The 17891-nt window shown below is 44.6% G+C and overlaps 2 protein-coding genes across 3 annotated transcripts in view; both read right to left on the reverse strand.

Annotated features, from left to right (window-relative positions):
* LRGUK (leucine rich repeats and guanylate kinase domain containing) overlaps positions 1–3801 on the reverse strand; it is a 65651-nt gene extending 61850 nt beyond the window's left edge. The window contains exons 1-5 of one of the 2 annotated variants that reach the window (XM_033058161.1): positions 3584–3801; positions 2458–2565; positions 1800–1881; positions 888–988; positions 397–478 (exon numbers count right to left, since the gene is read on the reverse strand). In XM_033058161.1, coding sequence (XP_032914052.1) covers positions 397–478; positions 888–988; positions 1800–1881; positions 2458–2565; positions 3584–3733 — 523 coding nt within the window. In that variant the 5' untranslated portion in view covers positions 3734–3801. The remainder of the gene's footprint in view (positions 1–396; positions 479–887; positions 989–1799; positions 1882–2457; positions 2566–3583) is intronic. The other variant, XM_033058162.1, reaches the window with a different exon arrangement.
* A 10342-nt stretch (positions 3802–14143) lies between these two features.
* Positions 14144–17891, reverse strand: part of EXOC4 (exocyst complex component 4) — a 264576-nt gene continuing 260828 nt past the window's right edge. Inside the window, exon 13 of the mRNA XM_033057550.2 lies at positions 14144–14435. Coding sequence (XP_032913441.1) covers positions 14147–14435 — 289 coding nt within the window. The 3' untranslated portion in view covers positions 14144–14146. The remainder of the gene's footprint in view (positions 14436–17891) is intronic.

Raw genomic sequence — 17891 nt, forward strand, 5'->3', positions numbered from 1 at the left:
TTTCTCTTAAAAATTCTTTTCATTTTCTCTAAACAGCTTTGCCCTGCATAATTAACTGTGTGATGAAACAATAAATTCCTTTTTTATTTAAGTGTTCCAAGCTGATTCCTTGTTAACATTTGGGATTTAAAATTTAAAATTTTTAATTTAAATTTTTTTCCATGACTCAAAAAGGAGTTTTTCTGTTCCTCCAGCAGGAAAACCCCCAAATGTGCCCATTTTTAACACCATCAATTCTTAAGTAAATTCAGCTCAATCTCAGCAGCAGAATTACAATTTCATCTCAGTTCTTAGATCAAAACTGAAGAGGAAAATACAAAGAAAATAAGTATTTATTTGAAGAAACAACAACAAAAAAATTAAATTTTCTCCCATTCAAGATTCCCCAAAGGATACAATCCAGCAGGAGTGTGGTAAGTGAGTGGTATTCTGACAAATCTTGCATTTTTTGGATTTGATTGTGTGAAAAATCTACTTCCTAAAGAAAAAAAAAAAAAAAAAAAGAGGAATTTGGGGTTATTTATTGGCTGAGAATTTAATGTGTGTTCCATCTTCCCACCACAGGCAGGGGTTCAGTGTGGAAGCAAATAAAAAACATCAATAAAATACAAATAAATAACAAAAATAGAAATGAAATATACATAAATAGACATTTAAATAGACATATAAATATAAATAAAAATCATAAATAAAAGGAAGACACAAATATCTGGAAAAGGAAAATGGAAAACCAAAATAGAAAAGGAAAATGTGAACTGAGGTAAAAAAGAAAAATAAAAAGGAATAAAAATTGACTTTTGCCTCTGCTCAAATAGACCTGACTTAGATTCAGAAAAGAGTTTTGAATTTAAACCTTTTAAAAGTAATTTTTTTTTTTGCAGACTTACCCTGAGGTTTTTTGGTGCTTTAAAATTGAAACATGTGGTCAGTTGGTTTCTGGAAACATTCAGCTCTACTAAATAAGGCATGTGGCTGACACAGGAAAGATCTAGAAATGAAAGAAAATGTCAAATCCCCTGCAAAATGTGATCATTAATTACATCCTGCAGCAATTAGGAATCAATTAGGAAAGTGATACCTAAAATGCAGAAATCAGATATATTAACACCTTCTCAAGAGGGAAAAAAAGGGTTTATAAACCACAAATAAATATCCAAGTTCAACATTTAATTTGCATTATGCCAGCTGATTTGGCTTTAAGCAGAATTTATTTATTTTTTTTTTAATATTAAGCAAGAATTTATTTTATTTTTTATTTTTTAAATATTCTATCCACCTCTAGAATTCTAGATTCACTCTGTCCTGAGTTCTCAATTAGTGGAGAAAAGCACTGAGGAGTAAATGAGTGGTTGCTATGGAAAAGTCCCTGCTCTGTTCAAATCCACAGAAAATAAAAAATCTCTTATTAAAATGAGCAGGGAGAGGAGCAGTTTTACAAAAGTGCTGCTATTCCTGGACTCCAGCTCCTCAAGTGAAAAGAACTTGAGAGAAATAATTATTAATATTAATCTTAATTGATGTTAAATTACAAAAAAAAAATAAAAAATGAGACACAGAGAAGGAGGCAGCTGATGGGAGTTCATCCATCTCCATCTGACATTTTTCTAAATGTAAAAAATGTAAATTTTTAAACCTTTTGTCACCCATGGAAAACCTTGACAAGGGAAAACTCCAGGCTAAAATAAAAAAAAAACCAAACCAAGCATAACTTGAATATTCAGATCTTCACCTTGCTATATCTGCTGGAATTTTATCTCTGGTTTCACAACACAAGAATTTGTGGTTTATTTACTCCATACCATTAATTTTATTGCAGGAAAGATCCATTTTCTGCAGGTGGATGTATCCAGAGAGAATGCTGATGTCACTCAACTCACGACCCTGGAAAAAAAGGAAAGGAAGGGATTGAAATCAGAATTTTCATCATCATTTCAATCATAATTTTAAGGTCCCTTCAGCTGCAGCAGGACAAGGTGACATTCACAGAAAGTGACGTTGGAGCAGCCAGAAACTGAGAAAATACCCAAAAAATGACTTTGAAACAACAAAAAAAGAGAGCTGCAATCAGAAAAAATGTCAGAGAAGGAGAAGGGAGAAAGACAAAACCACTTTAACTTCCTGAATGCAGCATTTCCAGGTGTTTTACACATTCCTCTACTTTTGTTTTTCCTCCAGCTGACTGAAGCAGGAAGATTCATTTTCACACCTGAGGACTGGATAAGGAAAAAAAAAAATAAAAAATCTCACTGCTGATGCTTCTACATTAAAGAAAAGAAAATTTAAATTAAAATAAAAACACCTTCCACTCTTGCAGCCAGCAGACTTTGAGTCTTATAAAAAACTACCTCTTGACTTTTAATTTTTTTTAACAAGGCCAGCTATTTGCTGTTGCAAAAAAGGAAATATTTGGGCAGAAAAGCACCTTAAACTGATTTTTTTTTTTTTGCTTGCACTTACTGGAAGTGAGAGATGAAGATAAACATATTCAGTGCCAGGGGCTGAGTAGCCAAAGGTGTGGAGTCCCTCAGCAGCTGTGTCTTCATCCAACACCCCCTTCAAATGATCCTAAAAAACACCAGGAAAAGGGAAAAATGGATTAAGGGAATGTTTAGGAAGGGGAATTCCACACTTGGGAGAACCCAGAGCCTTTCAAAGGGGAACAGGGTTGGTAAAAGTCCTCAATCAAATGCTGCTTCCAACTTCACCAACCCACTAAGAAAAATTATTATTAGGGAAAATGATGAACCCTGCCCTCAAAGCAGCCAAACAGAATCATGCCACATGCCAGCTCCATCCATTTCATCAACTTTTTGCTGGGATTTTTAATTTTTTTTCCCTGCTGGCTGCAGCTCCCACTGATTCTGGACACTAGCAGGGTGCTGCACCCCAAAATTCACATTATTGCAAACCTTTTCCATTTGTTCAGAGTGAGCAGCTCAGCGGAAAAAAAAAAATAAGAGGAAAAAAAAATCTTTGCCAAAGAGGCTGTTTGACAGATGGCACTAATGAACCACGGCTTAATGAGAAAATCAGCCAATGGTTTGTGAAATTCCTGTGAGCTCGGAGGAGCCACACGGCAATTGCTGATCGAGGGACCGAGAGAAATAATGGAATAATTGCATTATAGCACCTTTGTGTTATAGCAAGGGAGAGCACAGACTCGTTTCCACAAGGCAAAATAAGAGGGAATGTTTTGTGAAATTGGGATTTACAGCCCAGCAGAGAAAATTCAGAAGTGTCCACAGGGCTGAGTGAAGCTCAGGGCTGGGAATTTAATCATTTGGCCACACGTGAGTTTATCCTTAATCTTATATGGCCAGGAGACTTGGCAGTGCTGGGTGAATGGCCGGAATTGATAATCTTCAGGTTTTTCCAATCTAATTGATTCTGTGTGAGAGAGGGACAAACCAGAAGCAGCCACGGGGATGGAAGGGACCCTGAACACGGCAGAAATGAGAGGTGAGGGGACACAGAATAAATCACCTGAGGGCCCCACCCCATCCCTACACCGAGTGCTGAGGGGGGAAAGGGCACTTCCCTCACAAGCACACCCCCCAAACAGCTGAGGAGCCCTGGGCTGAACCTCGGAGCGCTCCGACTCTTCCTCTTCGCCGTCCTCCTCCCGCTCCTCCTCCAGCTGGGGCTGCTCCTCGGGGAACTCCTGCGGCTCGTCAGAAGGGGGAAGCGGCTCCTCGAGGCTGCCTGCCCTCCCGTTCTCCTCGCCGCCCGCCATGAGCTGCAATAAGGAAGGAGAAGACGGAGAGAATTCCTCTATCAGTCCCGTTCCCGCTCAGGCCTGGCCGCCGCCATTTGTTTACGCGTTGTCATGGAGACGATTTGCGCCAGCCAATAGGAGCGCAGAGCGTGCAGCGGTGCAGCATGGGAATTGTAGTTCTCAGCGCGGCGCGCCATCCCTCGGCCCGCCGCGCCGCGGAGCATCTTGGGAGTTGTAGTTCGCCTCCCTGAGGCAGCCATTGGCTCGCTCCCGCCTCGAGGTGCAGAACAAACTTCAAAACGTTATAAATAAATCAATTTAAGGACTCAGTGTGTGGAGGGAGACCAAAGAGTTCATTCTACATCTTACCATAAAGAAACCCAGCCCCTTATAAAGCCCGATTTGCATATTAACATTCAAAAATGCAAATGGCTCCCAGGTGTGAAGTGTCTCATGGGTAGGCCCCACAGTCCCCAGCACCCCACCTGGAACATGCGATTGTCCCATCCCTTTGGGAAATGCCAAAATAGCATAAAAGAGAGAATTTAGGGTGAAAAGATGGAAGGGGAAAACACCTCTTTTTGTTAGGGATCAGTAAATGACTTTAAGTGGGTTTTGTGCCTCCAACTGCACTGGAACAGACATGGGAATATCAATTTTTAAATATAAGTATAAGTATAAGAATATAAATATAAATATAAATATAAATATAAATATAAATATAAATATAAATATAAATATAAATATAAATATAAATATAAATATAAATATAAATATAAATATATTGCTGTTACTATACTCTGTCACAACACATCATTAACGCTCCATGGTTGGTGGTCAAGCACTGTTTTTCCTTAAGAAAAAGGTACAATTTCAGAACTGGTGGGGGAAAAAAATCCATATAATTTTGCCAAATTTTGGGGAAATAATGAGAGATGAGACTGTCACAGCAAGGGCAAAAGCAAAAATACAGCTCTTGAGATATGTTTGTGTGTTGTCCTGTTTTTATATCACGTGTATCTTACCAATCCACTTCAAATAAAATTTGAAGTAAAGATGCTAGATATTTGAATTTTTGGGTCTAACGTACTTTTCTTTTTTTAATATTGCAGAATGGAGTAAAATGAGAATGAAAAGGCAGAAGATAAAGGGGAAAAGGAGGAGAAGATGTCTCCAAAGACAAGTCCCTGCAAGATAAACATGGGGAAAGAACTTATCCATGTGATTAAAAAATTGAATATTGAGGATGGGATTATTGTAGTGAATTTGTAAAGTGACACCCATCTTTGAATGAGGTGATTATTGCTAAGAAAAAAATATGAAGAGGAAGGCATAAAAACTCCTTATGGACATCACTCGCTGACTTTTATCTCTGTGCTTCAGGGAAACATTATGATAAGTGCAATAAAGCCACCCCAAATTACATCCTTTTATTATCTCACTGGCCATAAATGTTAAAACCCCTAAATGGGATTTATTCCTTCTCCACTGAGCTGCCTCAGGGATGGGCAGCAAAGAGAGAGCTGGGAAAGGACAGAAAACCCTGGGAGGGAAGGAGGAGCCCAGTCTGGGAGTTTGGGGGTGATGCCTTCAGTTTTAGCTTTTATATTTTCCACTGTATTAATATATAACTCTGAATTTCATAGAAATTTTAGCAACTTCTCACAGTTAGTCAGACAAAACAATCCTTTTCCAACCCCAGAACCAAGGACTGTTACAGCTTTGGGTATAAAAAGCGTAATTTACACAAAAACTATAAATAACAGCAAATTGAGGAGAGCAATCTGGGAGGATGGGACTGCAGAACCTGGAACTGGACAATTAACCCCAAAATGGAAATGAACCAAAACTTATAAAAAAAGTGTGAATATTTGTGACTCAGGGTCCATCTTGGGTGTAGCCATGGCCAGGCTCTTGTGCTGCCCAAGGTGAATAATTTGAAGCCCTATAAATAAATAAATAGATAGATAAATAGATAGATAGATAAATAGATAAATAAATAAATAAATAATAAATAAATAAATAAATACTTTATTCCTTTAACTCTGTCCAGCCTCTGTTCCAGGCAGCATTTTCAGGAGCTCTGGGATTTGTTGTCACCCAGGGGAACAACTCTGGATCAGCAGAGCTGCCAAACCAAGCAGGAGCTGCTCAAGGGTAGAGATTTTTTTTGCTCCCTGTTGTGCTGCTGTGGTTGTCCCAAGCTTTTGAGATCTCCAGGATGTTCTCCTTGCCAAACTCTGCAAACTGCAGGATCATCATCCCCTGCTGCCCTCCTGAACTCTGGGAATTGGGTCAGGCCCACAGGAGATGGGAACTCATGGGTGAGAGGTTTCCCCAAAATATTCTGTCTTATTTTGAGTTTCAAACACTGCTTGGCTGGGGTGTGAAATGTTCCCCAAATTCTCCTGGCTCTGGAACAGCAAACACTGAATGACCATTAAAAACAACCCAAAACCCCAGAGGTGAGGCTGCAAATCTGTAATTTTTGTCTTCATAAAACCTCCCCATATTGACAGAGGGAGCACTTCCTGCTCAGCAGTGTTAATGGCAAACACTGGCCTGAAATACACTGATTTACTATTCAATTATAAAAACAACCAGCTCCCAAATCCATGCCACATGCAAAGCAGATTTATGGGCAGCCCTCTGCACTTGTGAAAGCCCCACACAAATTCACTCAGGAAGCTCCAGGCAATAAAAGGACCCAGCTGGGTGTGGGGAGGAGGAAACTCCAAATGTTCCTGAGTAGGAAGAGAAGTGGAAAGAAGGTAACTTAAATCCCATTAAACTCAGCTTTGCAGGCCCAGCTTTCATGGTGGTGGGAATTTATTTGACACCTTCCCTTCAGCTTCTTCCCAGGGCTGTGTTCCTGGGATTCCTGCTGGGAGCACATCCAAGCTCCTTAAATCAGTTCCCTGCAGCCAGTGGCTTGGGTTTACTCATTTCCCCGTGATCTTCTGGTGTTTCTTGCTGAACCCTCCCAAAATTTTGCCCTGGGGAGTTGGTGGCAGGAGTGTCAGTGTCACATCAGGGGTGGCTGCCTGGAATGTGAACGCTCCATGTGGGGACAGCTGCCAGCACCCTGCAGGAAAGTCTTGGATGAGGGGTCAGGAGTGGCTTGGGACATCACACAACTGTAAATGTCATCAAATCCAAGTGTTCCCCAGCACTGCTGAGGCCACCACTGAGCCGTGTCCCCAAGTGCCACATCCACATGGATTTTAAATCCCTCCAGGGATGGGGACTCCTCACTGCCCTGGGCATTTTTTTTGGGGAAGGAATTTTCCCTAAAATCCACCCTGCCCTTTCCTGACTCAGCCTGAGGCTGTTCCCTCTCCTCCTGTCCCTGGAGCAGATCCCAAATCCCCCTCAGTGTCCCCTCCTGTCAGGGACTTGTGCAGAGCCACAAAGTCCCCCCTGAGCCTCCTTTTCTCCAGGCTGAGCCCCTTTCCAGCTCCCTCAGCTTTTCCTGGTTCTCCAAACCCTTCCCAGCTCCCTCAGCTTTTCCTGGCTCTCCAAACCCTTCCCAGCACCCTTCCCTTCCCTGGACATGCTCCAACACTTTCTTTTCATGAACAGCAGAGTTGTCCCCAAGATTCCAGGGTGTCCCTCCCTGCCCTGGAGCCATCCTGGGCCCAGCTCTGTCTCTCTCCTTAGTCCTGGTTCTGCTCAGCTCAGGCTCAGAGCCCAGCCAGGAGCAGCAGCAGCTGTGCCCCAGCTGGGGGACAGAGGCATGGAAAATAATCCTAATTTAAATTAAAGTCACTACAGGCCTTTGGAAGTGCTCAGCACCAGGGGATTCCTGCTTTGTGTTTCCCTCTCCTTTTCCCAGCCCTTCTCTGGCAGTGGCTGGGTGCCACGGGATGAGCTGGGATCTGTCTGTGCCAAACACATTTCACGCTGCAGCTCAGTAGAGGAAATGACAAACACCAAAGTCCAAGGCCTGAACAGTCCAATTTTCTCCCCTGATTGCCACTGTGCCTCAGCTATACAGAGTAAATAATGAACACTGATGCAATGAACTTCCCAATAAATTACTCCTGATGAATTTTGCACAGGTCATCCAAAAGCAAATTTAATCATTATATGCTGGCCGCAGCCACCTTGGTTTTTTTGTTCCCAGCCCAGTGGTTAGATCCAATCAGCAAAGGAAAGAATGGGAAATAAAGTAAAACACCTCATTTCTGAGCACGCTCCCTGCTCAGTGCAGAAGCAGGAACTTGAACTGCAGGGCATGAGCAGCTCCAGCTTGGATTAGGATGGAATCCTAATTTCCCAGCCAGGAGTTAAAGAACAGGGCCAGTCCACCAGGAAGAGCAATGTTTGACTTCCCTGGATCTCAGCTTCCTTTGGAATTCATCATCTGTTCATCACAGCCTTGGACATCCAGGCTCAGGCTGTTCCTGGGATAGAACTGGTGTGGGTCACTGGGTGTTTAAAGTGTGCTGGGATGAATCCCTGGGTAATGAATTCCTGGAATTACAGCACAGGCAGCTTTGTGGCCAAGGTCTGTGGTGGTGAGTGGGCCTTGTGTATCACAGTGGGAATGAATCCCAAACGCCTCAGGATGGGTATGCACGTGGCCATTTGTGGGATTTTTGGTTTTTCAGCTCATTAAAACCACTCCAGAGCTCCCTGCTGGCCTGTGAGCAATAAAACCAACCTTACTGCAGTGCTCATTTCCTCTTGGCACCTCTTCCCTGCTCCCTGTCTGAGTGCCCTCCCCTCCCCTGCCATCCACCACAGCCAGAATGAGATCTGCAATTATGATTCATGCTAATAAAATAAAACTGCTGCGGTAAAAGACAAAGAGTGACCCTCAGTGGAAAGGCTGCTCAGAAAACCTGTCCAGCCAGAGCTGTCTGTGAGTGGCAGGTGATGAGTTTGGGGAGGTAACCATACCTTGATATTCCTGGGGGGGCATCCATCCATCCATCCATCCATCCATCCATCCATCCATCCATCATCCATCCATCATTCATCCGTCCATCATCCATCCATCCATCATCCATCCATCCATCCATACAGCCATCCATCCATCCATCCAACATCCATCATCCATCCGTCTATCCATCCATCATCCATCCATCCATCCATCATCCCATCATCCAATCCATCCATCCATCATCTATCCATCATCCATCCATCCATCCATCATCCATCATCCATCATCCATCCATCCCTCCATCATCCATCCATCCATCCATCCATCCGTCCATCCATCCATCCATCATCCATCATCGATTATCCACCCATCCATCATCCATCCATCCATCCATCATCCACCCATCCATCATCCATCCATCCATCATCCATCCATCCATCCATCCATCATCCATCATCCATCCATCCATCCATCATCCATCCATCCATCATCCATCCATCATCCATCCATCATCCATCCATCCATCCATCATCCCTCCATCCATCCATCCATCCATCCATCCATCATCCATTATCCATCCATCATCCATCCGTCCATCCATCCATCCATCCATCCATCCATCATCCATCATCGATTATCCACCCATCCATCATCCATCCATCCATCCATCATCCATCCATCCATCCATCCATCATCCATCCATCATTCATCCATCCATCATCTATCCATCATCCATCCATCCATCCATCATCCATCCATCCATCATCCATCCATCATCCATCCATCATCCATCCATCATCCATCCATCATCCAATCCATCCATCATTCTTCCATCCATCCATCCATCATCCATCCATCATCCAATCCATCCATCATCCATCCATCCATCCATCCATCATCCAATCCATCCATCCATCCATCCATCATTCATCCATCCATCCAGCATTCATCCATCCATCCATCCATCATCCATCCATCATCCATCCGTCCATCCATCCATCCAGCATTCATCCATCCATCCATCATCCATCCATCATCCATCCATCCATCCATCATCCATCCATCCATCATCCATCCATCATCCATCCATCATCCATTATCCACCCATCCATCCATCCATCATCCATCATCCATCCATCATCTATCCATCATCCATCCATCATCCATCCATCATTCATCCATCCATCCATCCATCATCCATCCATCATCCAATCCATCCATCCATCATCTATCCATCATCCATCCATCATCCATCCATCATTCATCCATCCATCCATCCATCCATCCATCATCCATCCATCATCCAATCCATCCATCCATCCATCATCCATCATCCATCCATCCATCCATCCCTCCATCATCCATCCATCCATCATCCCTCCATCCATCCCTCCATCATCCATCATCCATCCATCATCTATGCATCATCCATCCATCTATCCATCCACCATCCATCCATCATCCAATCCATCCATCCATCCATCATCCATCCATCATCCATCCATCCATCCATCATCCATCCATCCATCCATCCATCCATCATCCATCCATCATCCATTCATCCATCCATCATCCATCCAACCATCAATCCATCCATCCATCATCCATCCATCCATCCATCCATCCCTGTCCTATCCATGCCCATGTGTGTACACCCAATATATGAATTTATATCTGCCAGGCAGTTTTGTGCCAACCTTAATTAAGAGGATAAAAAAGGGGAGAATCCCTCAGGAGAGGAGGTGCTGGAGGCTGACACTCAAACTGTGGACGGAACCAGAGCAATTTGATTTTCCTTCCACCTTTCCTGTTGTGTCTGGCACAGGCTTCAGATCGTGGGATAATTAAAACCCAGTAAAGATTATGAGGCTGTAAAAAGGAAATTGTGAAACCCTCATGAACATTTACAGCCCCCATGGAAACATCTCGGGTTTGTGGTCTGGAGAAGTGTTTCCTTGTCTATTTGAGCACCAAAGGAGCACTTCCCTGGGATGATTCCTGGCAGAGCTGCTGGCATTTCATGGGGTTTTACAAAACACAATCTGCAGGCTTTGTCTGTGAACTGCTGTGTCCTGCAGGGTCATGTCAGGACAGCAGAATCATTTGTGGGGAAGAACTGGTGCAAGGGAACAGAATTATGGAATTTTGGGGGTGGGAAGGGGCCTCAAAGCCCATTCAGTTTCACCCTGCCATGGCAGGACACCTTCCACTGTCCCAGGGTGATCCAAACCCCAATGTCCAATGTCCTGGCCTTGGGCATTGCAGGATCCAGGGATTCTCTGGCAATTCCAGGAATTCCTTCCCCAGTCTCCCCTTTCCCCATTCCCTGTGTCCTGTCCCTCCAGGCCTTGTCCCCAGTCCCTCTCCAGCTCTCCTGGAATGTACTGGAAGCTCTCCCTGCATCCTTCCCTTCTCTAGCTGAGCACCCCCAGCTCTCCCAGCCTCTCCCCAGCAGCTCCAGGTCCTCCTGCTGCTGGATCCCAGCACTGGATGATGTTCTGTGCTCTTGTAAGAGATCCCAGAATGAGCACTGGTCCCTCCTGCAGGGCAGGTTTGGGGTCAGTCGTGCTCTGCACAGCTCAGATCCATGACGAAGGAGGTTCCTGAGACTTTTGCACAGTTTGCAACCCCCTCTTGTGTTTTTTTTCCCTTTGGGAAACCATCTCCCACTGGAAATGTGTTATAAATGCCCCTTGTGACTGATTCCCATGGGCTGGGATGGAGAAACAGGAACCAGACAACAGGAAAGGAAAAATCAATGCTGGGCAGGCAGAAAAGTTTCCCAAGGGCTGCTCCTTTCAGCAGCCTCGAGCTTCTGTTCCATCCCTGGGAACTGATAAATCCAGAGCCTGATAAAGCTGGACAGGACCATGAGGACACCATGAGGGACTGTGGGGCTCAGCCCAAACCCAGAAGGGTGGTGGTTCCTCTGTGGAGGCTCCTGGTGTGCCCTCAGGACTTTCCAAACCCCTCAGGGGTCTCTGACCCATCCTCTTCCTCAGGAGGAATCCCCCAGGTGAGGCTGCAGAGGGTGCTGAGGGTGGTGGACATGGTGAGGAGGGAATTGTCTGAGCAGTTTTTTACTCCCAACCACGACAGCTTGTCTCTTCCCATAGCTCTGTAAACAAAACTTGTTCCCAAAAATCTTTCCCCCACACCCACGGTATCTCCTGTTAGTGAGGTTTGAAGCAAACCAGCACTCAGGGCAGAGCCTTTGCAAGGGGATTTTTACCCTCATATCCAATCTAAACCTTTCCTGGTAAAACTTGAGGTTGTTTCCTGTTGCTTAGGGGAGAAGAAACCAAATCCCAGCTGGCTACAACCTCTTGTAAAGGACTTGTAGAGAGTGAGGAGATCCCCCCTGAGCCTCCTTTTCTCCAGAGAGCAACTCTCTGTGATAAACAACCCAAGTTCTGGGCTTCAAAATCACAACATCTGTGCTTTGTTATGCTCACAGTGGGAAGAAAACGTGGTTCATTCCAAAATCACCTTCCCGGGAGAAAATATTGAGTGAGGGTCCCAAGATGAGGATCCCAAGATGCTGCTGCATGGAAGAATCATGGAATTAAGGGTGGAAAGGACCTCTAAGATCATTGAGCTCCATCTTCTTGTGATGTAGAGAGGAAGCTGGAGCTGGGAATGTCCATGAGGGGCTGACTGTGATCTTTGGAATATTTAATTCCCTCAGGAAGGTTTGGAGAGGACTGAGAGTCTGAGTTCTTGGGGAGACACCAGTTAATTGTAAACTCGAATTACTTCAGCTGCAAAATCTTCTCTTTCCTCTCCACCTGCTCTGGGTGAGTCCCTGAATGTCACTGAGGGGCTGGGATGGACAACATGAGGGAAAAACAGCTTAAATCAATTGGTTTAGATTCAAAAACACTCCCAAAATTGAGATTTTCCTGATTTTATCCAATCTGTCCTGGGTGCTGGGTGGGTGGGAAATGTGGACAGCAAATCCTGAGATCAGCAAAGCAGAGCCTCAGGTAATTAAGAAATTAATAATTAACCAGTTGCACACTGGGCCACAGCAGCCCAGTGTGAAGTCAGAGCTCCTCACACATCACTCCCAACACCTCAAAGGGTCTGAAATGGGATTTCCTTTCAGATCCTTGTCCCTTTCTGAAGTTTGGGAAGGGAATATCCAGCATTGCAGGATACAGCACATCTCAGTGTCTGAGCAGGTGAGCACAGACCTGTGATCCCAGGAACATCCCTCATGGAATTCTCCACCCTCCTGCATCAGGGAAAGGGAACAACTCCTGCAGCTGCTTATTGACATGAGAAAAAAACTGGATTGTGAATGAAATGAGGGAAATAAAACCTCAGAAGGTTCCTGACAGCAAGATCTGATGGGTTCTGCTTCTTACCTGGATGGTGAGAAGCCTCTTGGGCTGGTCTGTGGTTCTGATGGCTGCACTGAAGGACTCAGGAAATCATTTCCACTCTGATGGAGCCCTGGAGAACACTGAATTTGAGCCTGGAAAGGAATCTTTTAAACACCTCAGGAACAACTGTTCTTAAAAACACCCAGCCAAACCAGCAGAGCCTTTAAACATCCTTTAATTCTGCAATTTCCAGGTTGACACACAAAGCACCTACAGCTCAGACAGAACCTTTCTCAGCACAGGAAACACAGCTGGGTCCCCAGTTTTCCTGGCAAATACAAGTGCAGTGGATTGTGATTTTAGAGGAATCAGGGACATTTTGCCAGGTGGATTTAGAGGGTCAAGGCAGGGCAGGATTTGTGTCCTGGGTGTGCCTCAGATCCAGGATTTAGTGCCCTCCTGTCCTTGCTGATCATTGGTGCTGAGCTACACAACCCTGCCTGTCCTTCCAGTGCATCAAGAGACAGCCACAGAATATCTCTGGAGCTGGGGGGGACTCAAAGATAATATTCAGAACAAGAGAGGGAACTTTTTTTTTTTTTTGTTATTTTATATTGACAATTTTCTCCTGCAGCCACCCAGCGCCAGATGGCTTTGGGATAATGAAAGAGGAGAAGTGGAAACAAATGGTCCCCTGTTACCTCCCACGTGGAGAATTGGCTGATCACCACCTGAAGGAACAAACAATCACATCCTTCAGCAGTGGAAACAGCATAAAACTTCATTTGGGTACAGCCTGGAGAGAGCACCAGCAGAACTGAGCTGCCTCCAAAAAAGATCTCCAAAGCATCCAGATCCCACCTGTGATCAGCAGGTCTGGGATTGACTGGCAAGGTGCTGATTATTTAATGTGGCCTGAACTCCCAATTTTCCCTTTTCCCACCCCACAGCTCCCTTTACATCTGAAAGCAAAACAGCAGCAACAGAGCAAAGCCGAATATCCCACCCCAAACCCCACCGGGGCTCCTGCTGCCGAATCCCCTTTGGGAGAACACTGAAGAAACCACATCAAAACCACCCCAACCCCAAATCTCAAATGCCATTTCCCCTCCTCACAATGCCCAGCAGATTCCCACTTTTATTTTGATTTAAACAGAAAAAAAAAAAAAAAAAAAATCTCGACGGTGCCGCCCTCCGCTGCGGGTGCCGTGGGCGTCACACGGTGGTGATCTTCTTGTCCTTGGTGGCCTGTTTGATGGCAGCCTGCTCACAGATGATCTCCTTGAGGCGCTGCAGCCTCATGTTCTGCGTGGTTTGGTCCCCCACGCCCGTCTGGCTGCGGTGCAGCAGGTTCAGGGCGTAGATGTACTCCAGCTCCGTGTACTTCACGCCCTGGTCCACCACCAGGTTCAGCAGCTCGTCCGCTGTGTTGTAGAGCATCTCGTAGTACTGCCTGCAAAGAGAGGAACACCCTGGTTTGTTGGGGAGGATGAAACAGGAAAACCTCGTAAATATGATTGCCTGGCAAAAGATTTTGAGAATATGGAAACCATGAGCGAGATTGAAATGAAAGCCATCTTTGAGATACCAAACCTGAGTTAGTAAATAACTAGAAAACAATAGAATGGCCAGCTGAAAGTAATTGAACAATTCCCTCTGCTTGCAGACAGGTCCAAGGATCAAAGAAGACCCTGCTAGCTTGGCTAAAAGGGACCAAAGAGCAGTTTTAAAGTGTAACACAGTATGGTAATGTAATGATTCTTATAAGCTGTATGTAAATGCAATAAAATTTGTATCTTGTATTAAATTAGTAGAAATTAGAATATTCAACACAAAAAAAAATTATTGTGTTGTAACAGAAACCTCTCTCTCTTCTCTCTTACCTCTTACTTCCTGCTCTCACCACCCTCTTACCTCTTACAACTCTTTACCCTCTAAGCTCTCTTACTACTCTTCACTCTCTCACTGCCCTGCTCCAAGCAGCTCCAGGCAGGGCCTTTCACCCACACCCTTTGCAATAAACCACAAGTTTCAAAACCTGGCTGTAGAAATCTCTCCTACAGTCTCCTTCACGGGTTCATTGTGGTGCTTGATGGTCCAGACTTTCCTTTTGCAGAATTCCATTAATTGTTGTTTTTATTCAGAGAAAGTCGAACAAAGCACGGAATCGTCCTGCTGAACGTCATCCTAAAATCCCACGATGGTTTGGGCTGGAATAAAAAGCTCTTTTTGTTCCACTCCCTGCCATGGGTAGGGACATCTTCACCATCCCAGGGTGCTCCAAGCCTCAGTGTCCAGCCTGGCCTTGGACATTCCAGGGATCAGGGGCAACCTCCAGCTGCTCTGGGCACCCTGTGCCCAACGTGGGCAGGTCTTACAGCCAAAGTGACAGAAATCCCTTTTATTGAGAGTCACAGATGTGAATGAGACCTTAAAGCCCATCCAGCTCCACCCCTGCTTTGGCCTCCTCTCTTCTCCCTCCAGACATCCCATGGCTGAGCCCTGGAAGCTTTTCCTGATGATCTGGGAAGGGTAAATCATCTTCCCCGTGCTTGGCTGTGCCCACATCAAAGCCAAAAGAAAGCTTGGGGAGCTAAATTTCCTCTTTGGTTAAATTTTCCAATCCCATATAATGATTTATTAATGTATTTGTGTCAGGTGATAGATTGAGCTTTTGATAACTTTTAATTATTTTCCTTGCTTTCAAAGCTCAACTTTAAAAACACAAAGCAGCTGGCCAGCATTCCACGGAGCAGATCCCCCTCACCTGTCCTCCATTTATTTATTCCCTCCATCCTTTACAACTCCCTTTCTTCAGCCACCTCTTGATAATCAAAAGAGGGTTTGTAATGGCAGGGACAAACACACTTGTGAAAGGAAAATGAAGAGCCTAAATAAAAAATCACAGAACAAGAGGCTCATCCCCACTCCCTCTTTCATATTTCATTATTTGATAACATCAGAGGCTGAGCCCATCAGAGCTGCTTGGGCGAAGGCAAACAGCAGAGTGGCTGATCAATATTTATTAATACTTTCAAAGACAAGGGAGGCAAAGTTGAGCAGACTCTGTAATGGAGTGAATAATTACGGATGCAAATGGGGCTCGGCCGCGGGCGCTGCCACGCCGCAGCGGCAGGTTTTTAATTGCACCCAATTAAAAATGCACACCTTGTGCTCCCTCCCTGCTGCCTCCCTTGCTCCCCTTCTCTTTTGGAGGAAATTTTTAATTAAAAAATAATCTGATCCTCAGAAGAGTGACAGAATCCCGTGGTTGTGAGGTGCAGGAATTCAGATTTAGGACAGGTGGGGAGGGAAGGATGGGGCCGTGCTGCTGGTGCAGATTTAATCCTTTTTTTTTTTGCCTTTTTTTGCTTTAAGGAGCTCTGTGACCTTGGGAAGACCATGGATATTTTGCTTTGGAGCAAAACTTCCCTTCCCCTGGATCCCTGGAATGTCCAAGGCCAGGCTGGACGGGGTTTGGAGCTCCTGGGAGAGGGGAAGGAGTCCCTGCCTTGGCTCTGGATGATTCTGGAGGCTCCTTCCAACCAATTTCATTCTAGGATGGTGGGAATGCAGCTGGTGGGAACAAAGTGTCCCCAGGTGCTCATCCCAACAGGAAAATCCTTTTATTCCCATGATTACTCTCAGTACTTTGTGCTGTGCTGAAAAGCACTGATGGGATTTGTTGGGCTGATCTGGCAGGAGAGATTTTACAACAAAAAAACTCAGAACAGGTTCTTAGGGAGCATCTCTCCCCAGTTCCTATGGAGTAAGAGCTGCTCTTCATGAGGAAATTCATCTTCTCCAAACCTTCAGCTCTTCAGCATGGTAAAAAAACTTCTCCACTGGCATCCAGCCCCAGTGTTGATGCCATAATTTGGGGAATGAGGAGTGAAGGATGGCCTGAGGTATCCCAAATCATCAACATCCTGCTCATACAGGGTAATTAATTCATTTTGATGGTTTGGATGACAAGGATTTGTTAAATTTTAAAAAATAAAATCCATTTTCATGTGACAAGCTCACATCCCAACCAAGACACCCATGGTTTGTTCCTCTGACCAATGGGATTGGCTCCAAAACTGCCCTGAATATTTTTTGGGCATTTTTTAGGACCAACCTAAGAGCAATTAACACAAAAATGAACTTTCCCTGCTCCCTTTATCCATCTGGAATTGCCCCTGGAAGATCCACCACGACACGAGGAACAGCTCTGTGCTCAGAGCAGATTGGGAAGGTGAAATTTCCCTTTAATGGGATGGAAATGGTTCCCAGCTGCAGGAAAAACCATCCCAGGGGCAAACCAAAAAGTGCAGAATCCACCTGAGCCCCAAACCAGTTTGTTTGGTTGGGTTTTGAGCAGCACTTTTGAAAGAAAACAGCAAATTGCCAACCATGAACCCATTTTGCAAGGAGGCATTTTGAGCTTATACAGAGAGATCCATATTAAAAAAAAATGTCTCTTGAACTCTTTTCTTGGAGAAAGAGAATAAAAATTAAGAAGCTTTCTCATTTAGGGAAAAAAAAAAATCTCAGGAAAGGCGATGAGGATGAGCCCAGCTCCTCTGAGAGCTATTAATACCATTCTCCATTTAAATGCTAATGTTCACCTCTAACCCCCCCAAAAAAAACTTTTCAAAAGGTGGTCAGGTGAATTCCAAATGAAATCCTGATTTCCCTGAGAATGACTTGATCTCTTCTTCAGAGGAGGACCCTGGGTGAGATGTTTCAGAATAAAGGATCCACTTTAATTATCCCTTCCTGCACTGCATTAGGCAGGAATTCCAGTCTGGAATTAGCCAAAGGGACAAAAAAAAAAAAAATAAAGGAGAAATAGAAATTCTGTCCCTTATCTCCCTCTCTTTTGGGAGATCAGGGAGGTGCTTTGGCAGCACCCAGAATTGCTGCTCTAAAGGGAAAGCCAAAAAGGTTAAGTAGGAAGCACTTATGGAAAATCTGG

The sequence above is a fragment of the Catharus ustulatus genome, chromosome 4, assembly GCF_009819885.2.
Source record: "Catharus ustulatus isolate bCatUst1 chromosome 4, bCatUst1.pri.v2, whole genome shotgun sequence".
Taxonomy (NCBI): Eukaryota; Metazoa; Chordata; class Aves; order Passeriformes; family Turdidae; genus Catharus; species Catharus ustulatus.